Source organism: Plasmodium falciparum (genome assembly GCF_000002765.6).
Source record: "Plasmodium falciparum 3D7 genome assembly, chromosome: 7".
Classification (NCBI taxonomy): Eukaryota; Apicomplexa; class Aconoidasida; order Haemosporida; family Plasmodiidae; genus Plasmodium; species Plasmodium falciparum.
The window spans coordinates 890,001-897,500 of NC_004328.3; the positions used below are offsets into that span (position 1 = coordinate 890,001).

The 7,500-nt window shown below is 19.0% G+C and overlaps 1 protein-coding gene across 1 annotated transcript in view; it reads left to right on the plus strand.

The window, feature by feature from the left end:
• Positions 1-1,682: 1,682 nt before the first annotated feature.
• The window catches only part of PF3D7_0720700 (phosphoinositide-binding protein, putative), a gene marked incomplete at both ends in the record, with an annotated part of 7,369 nt that continues 1,551 nt past the window's right edge, over positions 1,683-7,500 (plus strand). Inside the window, 3 exons of the mRNA XM_001349073.4 lie at positions 1,683-1,778; positions 1,985-2,172; positions 2,494-7,500. The exon at positions 2,494-7,500 is cut by the window's right edge and continues 798 nt beyond it. Of these exons, the coding sequence (XP_001349109.2) occupies positions 1,683-1,778; positions 1,985-2,172; positions 2,494-7,500 (5,291 nt within the window). The remainder of the gene's footprint in view (positions 1,779-1,984; positions 2,173-2,493) is intronic.

The following is a 7,500-nucleotide window of genomic DNA, read 5'->3' on the forward strand; positions in this document are numbered from 1 at the left end:
TTATTTTATTATTTTATTATTTCCTTATTTTATGAGTGTTTAAATTTTATTTAAAGGTCAATTATTTTCATTTCCTTTTTTTATTATATGTGAGAAAAAATAATTTTGTATTTTTAGCATGAGAAAAATACTTGCGATACTTATTCTTTATTTTTCTTTTTCTTTCTATGTTAATTAATATAGGATAAATAATATATAACAAATGTATTTTGTATATATATATATATATATATATATATTTATATTACATACATATATAATAATATTATATGTTAATTAATTAATTATTTTTTTTTTTTTTTAAGACTATTAAAATATATAATTAAATAATAAAATATATTTTTTTCTATATATTTTTTATTTTTCATTTCTATAAAGAATATGTTTTATGATATATAATTATATATTTATATATATATGATTAACTATATATATATATATATAAATATATATATATTTTTTATATTATCTCATATCTTTATAATAAAATTAATTATATATATTTATAAAGATATATATAAAAATATATTATTTAATACTTTGATAAATTAAAAGATAACATGAAATTATTTTGTTAAAAAAAAATATAAAACAAGAGGAACAAAAAAATGAGGTGATAATATCATATTTTTTTTTATATCCTTATATATATATATATATATAGATAGATATATTTATTTTAGTAAATATATAAAAATATGCCCATATTTACAAAACTTATGATTTATACATTATGTTATATATATATATATATATATATATATATATGTATAAATTTATTTATTTTTTTTTTAATATTTGTAAAAAAAAATTAACGCGGGTACATTAATATATAATCCTAACGTATGACATTATTTTATGTATTAATAAATATTTTCTATTTGGAAAAAAAAAAAAACAAAAAACAAAAAACAATATATATATAAAATATAAATATATATATATTATATGCGTATATTTATTTATATTCATTCATTATATTTTTACGACGTACCAGTTTTTTATTTTATTTTTATTTTTATTTGTGTTTATGTGCATTTCATTTTTCTTTTTTTTTTTTAAATAAATATAACATTGTGGAAATATCTACAAAGGAATAAATAAATATATATACACATAAAATATATATATATATGTATATATGTTAATTCTTATATATATATATATATATATATATTTCTTTTTTTTTTATTTATATTAATGATAGTTGTTGAAATATTTTATAATGTTGTAGTGCAAAATACGTATATTTATTAGTATATGAATTTTTTTTTTTTTTTTTTTTTTTTTTTGGTAATATTTATATTATTATAAAGACAAAGAAAAAAAAATAAATAAAAAAAATATATGTATATATATATATATATATATAATAAAATAAATTAAAAAATAATTAATATACAATGGGGGAAAACAAAACAGAGAAATAAAAACAAATTAAAAAAATATATTTTGAACGTGTTATATAAATATAATTATATATTTGTATAATTATATATATATATTTATATATTATTTATATTTATAATTATAATTATCGGAATTGTTATGATTTTATGATTTTTTTTTCTTTATACCATTAATTTTTCCTTTTTTCCTTTTTTTTTTTTTTTTTTTTTTTTTTTTAATATGAAATATATTACACACATTTATATGTTGAAAGAAAATAAAAAAACAGTGCAATGATGGAAAGTTATTCAACATATGAATTTAAAGATAATTTAATTATAAAAATTATAAGAACTAATGATGTTAAAAAGAGATTTTACAGTTATACGGTAAGTTATATAAAATATTTAATGATATTATAATGATATGAATGAAATATAAAAAATCGTTTATTTGATGTATTGTTGGTATTACAAAAAAGTAATGTATACATGAATATATAAATATATATATATATATATATATATATATATATATATATATATAATACCCATCTATGTGTATATATTTCTTCTTCCTTGTGTTCTCGTTGTAGGAATATATTTTGGAGTTTAAGGTTCTGAACAGTCAGAAAGTTCTGAAGAAAAGATATTCTGATTTTGTTACCTTTTATGATTTATTAAAAAATGAGTTACTCACAAAATTCAGCGAATCCTTAGAAAAAATTAGTGTTCTTCCCTCCAAAAAAATATTCGGAAGGTTTAACTACAATTTTATAGAAGAGTAAGATAATAGAAAATAGAAAAAAATAAGAAATATTCACAATATATAGGACAAAATAAAAAAAAAAAAAATAAAAAAAATAAAAAAAAATAAAAAAAAATAAAAAAAAATAAAAAAAAATAAAAAATAAAAAAAATGGCTAGCTGTTAGCTAAAAATAAATATATTTTTTTTTTTTTTTTGCATTTACATAAAATATATGCATACATAAAATATATATTCATATATATATTCATATATATATATATATATATATATATATATATATATATATATATATATATATATATATATAATATAATATGTATATATTTTTTTTTAGACGAAGACAACAACTGGAATCCTTTTTAATGAATATAACGAAATATAAAAATGTGTACTTGTGTGACAACTTCTACGAATTTTTGTGCTTAGATAATATAACAAAATATTTATACAAGTTAATGTGCACGAGGTTGGAAGATATTTGTAATATTCAAAAGCTACTTAAGAAAATAAATTATATTTTATTCATGTCACGAAATAATACATTGAAGAGTGCAGAATGTGATATTATAAATTATTTATATTATTTAAAAGAAAATATAAAATTAAATAATGAAATAAAATTTTTTATATTAAATATATTTCTTCATCATTTAACTTATACAAAAACATCAGAGAATTTATTGAATGTTTCTTTGATGAGGTTTTCCTTTGATATTATTTATGAAAATTTATTAAGTAATAGTATAAATGAGGTTCTATTAAAAACATCTTCTGAAACCATATTACGAATTGTTGATAAAAGAAGTGATGTATTTTTAGATTATTTAAAAATTTATAACTTTAAACAGATATGTATAATATTTAATCTGATAAATAAAAAGAAAGAAAGAAAAGATAATAAAAAGATTGATAATATAGTATTTAATATATATATATTAATATCTTTATTATTATTATCTTCTATACATATTAAAGATATTCAAAATTTTTTTATTATAAAAAATAATAATAATAATAATAAAGGTTTACGTATATTAGGATATATGTATGAAAGTCAGAATATTAATATACAAATTATTTGTTGTATTATTTTGTCTTTACTTATAATTAATAAAACTATTAAAGATGACGATGTTATTTATAAAACAAAAATGTCGATTCTATTAATTCAAAATGATTTACAAAATATAAAAAGTGTTGATTATCAATTGATCGAAATAATTTGTAGTAAAAAAAACATTAACCTCTTAAATTCAATTCTTGATTTATTATTAAAAGATAAAATATTGAAATATGATTTAACTTTAAACGATATTGAGCATTATGAAAAATGTATTATGTATGATAATCCTTTTGAAAAAGATTTATTTTATGAACAGAAAATTAAATATGCAGATTTTTTAAATAATGATATTATATTACAATTTATACTTTTTATCATCAACATTGGTGTAACTGAATTTTTCTTGCTTAAAAAAAATTATAAATTTCTTATGAAAAAAAAAAAATTAAAAATCAAACTTAAAAAAAAAGAGTTATCTGAAAAAAGTAAATTGAGGAAAATTAATAAGAAAACCAAGCAGGCGCAATATATGTTAACAGATAAGGGGCAAGATTATAACACGAGCGCACAAAATAGAAATAAAAATATAAATAAAAAAAACAAAAGCCAACCAAAAAAAGGACAAGAATATATGTACATGTCCAAGTATTGTAATGCACCTGTGCAGGATGATGATGACGACGATGATTATGATGATGAATACGATAATGGATTTAAAGGCCGTTTAGAAGCTGAAAGGAGTAAGAATAAAAAGAAGCAACTATATGAAAATGTTGATAGGGATGAATATGAAGATGAAGATGGTGATGAAAATTATGATGAAGATGACGAAAATGATGATGAAAATTATGATGAAGATGACGAAAATGATGATGAAGATGACGAAAATGATGATGAATATGATGATGATGATGAAAACGATGATGAAAATGATGATGATGATGAAGATGACGATCAATATGACGATGAGGATGGTTATTACGATTCTCATTATGACAATGCTGAGAATTTTAATGTTGGTGTGAAAGGAAAAATGAACAGAAAGATAAATAAAAGAATTTCTAATAAAAAAAATAAGCGTATGAATAAAAAAGGAAAGAAAAAAAAGAAAGATATAGAACCTTCGAACGCTTCAGCAACGAGTTCGTGTATTTCGTCTCTCTATTCATTTTCCAGCGATTATGACAGTGCAACAAATAATAATAATAATAATAATGATGATGATGATAAGGATTATAAGGATTATAATAAGAAGAATAAAAAAAATTATGTTTTAAATTTAAACATGCATGTTGTAAAGAATATATCGTATGATGATGATTTTAGTGTACACTCTGGTAGTATAGGAAATGATCTTTTGTTTTTAGAAGGAGAAGGCAGTGAGAATGGTGATGTTGATAGTGAAGATAATGATGATAATGATGATAATAATTATAATGATGATAATAATTATAATGATGATAATAATTATAATGGTAATCATAATAATAACTGTGGAGAAAATTTAAATAAGAAATATAAAAATACAAATAAAAAGTCAAGTGAAAAGAAGAATATTTCGAATTCATCAAAATATAATAAAAAAAATGTAACATCATCCGAGTTGAGAGAAGAAATAAAAATGTTGAAAGAGAACAGGAAAAAGTTTGTACGTAGAATAAGAAGGATAAATGAACAGATATTATTAATATTATGTAACGAAAAGATGATACATAATATATATAAATGTGCCAATTTAAATAATTATAAAATAAAATTTTATGCTTCTGTAATATTATCTTATATACCTAATATTAATGAAATGATATCTAATTTTTCTAATCAAGATTATTTAAATAATAGGAGTATGGATAGTAACATTATAATTAACAATGATAATAATAAAAATGATGATAATAAAAATAATGACACCAATAATAATAATAATAATGATAATAATAATAATAATAATAATAATAATAATAATAATAATAATAATAATAATAACTTGAATGACGATGTGTATCCTAATAGGTTTTATAAAAACCTAAACAATGTGTACAATATGAACCATGAAGATTGTGTAAATAATGATAATGTAAAATGTTTTGTAGATGGTGAAAAAGATAAAAATAATTTACAGTATCCGTATTATGGGCCTATAGAAAATTATACAAAATCATCATTTGCTTCAGATAGTCTTGCCATAAGAAAGAATAGTAAAATTTTTATATGTAGTGTTGAAGGGGATTATTATAATTATATATATAAGTTTAATATTTTTAATGTTTTATTATATTATTTATTTAATGAAACGTATTTTTATGAACACATACTTGTACATTTAAAAAAGTATATTGAAGAACAGAGTTCTCTTATGAATTTAAAGCATTTTAAAATAAAAAAGAATGAATTTACGAATACACTATTTTTTAATACGTTAGGAAAAAATATGGAAAAGAAAAATAAAGGGAAAAATATAAAGAAAAATAGGAATAAGAAAATTTATAAAAAAGAGAGTTTTCTAAGTACGACAGATAAAACGAATACGAAACCTAAGGGACCCATGACATATGGATATAAAAACAATTATGGTAATAATTCTTATTATAATGATAGTACTCATCTTAATTATATGAGCAAGAAGAATAATGTTCGTGTGGGTGAATGTCTTATTAAAAATAATAAAATTGGATATGATAACAATAATGAAAGTAAGGATAATATTAAAGAAAACTCGGGGGATATGGAAAATTCCCTTGTCGAGTACACACCAAATAATAGTGTTTTCGGAGAGGTTCAAAGTATACATAATGATTTTAATAATATAAAAATGAACAATTTAAATAATGTGAATAATGTGAATGATGTAAATAATGTGAACAATATAAATAATGTGAACAATATAAATAATGTAAACAATGTGAACAATATAAATAATGTAAACAATATAAACAATGTTAATTATTGTGAAGAGAATAAAACAAATTATAACAACGGACAAATAGTTTTATACAGTGAATCCAAAATTTATGATCACATGCATCACGTTTTTAACTACATTTCGAATATAAGAAAATTTGGACTTTTAAATAATTACATTGTGGAATTGTATATGAGCATTCGAAAGAAATTAATGAATATCGATATGGGTTTTCTTTTTGATTTATTAGAAAAGAAAGTACTTGAGAAGAATGTCATGAAAGATATGATAAATAACTTAAAAAAGGAATATGAATATGTTAATATAACCTATAATGATTATATAAACTTACAATATGAATGTAATAAATTTATAAATATAATGGATAAGTTATATGAAGAATTAGATGATATTGAAAAAAGAAGAAAGAAGATATTAAGAAGTCATAAAATTGTTCATGTAAATGTTTGTAATTATAGGAAAAAATTAATACATATAGAAAAGATGATAGAAGAAGCTCCTACAATGAAAAAATGTATTAATGATGAATTATATAAAATAAAAATAAATGTAGGTTTATATAAAAAGGATAGAAAAAAATTATCCTTTTTTATATTGTTGCATAAATTTTATTTAGATAATTATAATATTGTTATTAATAAATTAAAAAATATGAATAATTTAATAGAAAATATTGAATTGTTATCCTCGACAGAATATGAAAAAAATAAAAGCTTAATATTTAACGAATTATCCTATTTATTATGTAATGATGTTATATTAATAGAAATGTTAAAGAAAAAATGTAAAATAGAAGTTGCCAAAAATAAAAATTATTCTTTACTATTAGCAAGGGAGAAAAAAATGGATACCTTTAGTTATAATATATGTAATGAAAATAAGCTAATAATTATAAATAAGGACAACGTTATGAGTGACCGTAAAAATATGGATTTGTTTAAAGTAAAAGATGATATTCTTGATAAGTATGCTTATTATTTTAATAATGATAATGTCTTAAATATGGACCACCACATGCAAACACAATATAATAGGTCATTTGATAAAATGAAAAATGTCAAAGGTGTAAAAAATGTAAAAAGTGTAAAAAGTGTAAAAAGCGTGGATAATATGTATAATGTGGATAATATGTATAATATGGATAATATGTACAATATGGATAATATGTACAATATGGATAATATATACAATATGGATAATATGTACAATATGTACAGTATAAATAATAACGCGTATGATATGTACGATATGTCTAACAACTCTTACAAGAATATGCAAAATAACTTTAATGACAAAAGTAGCGACAGTGATGATATTGTAGCAAATAAATTAGGAAAGAAAGGACAAGGGATTAT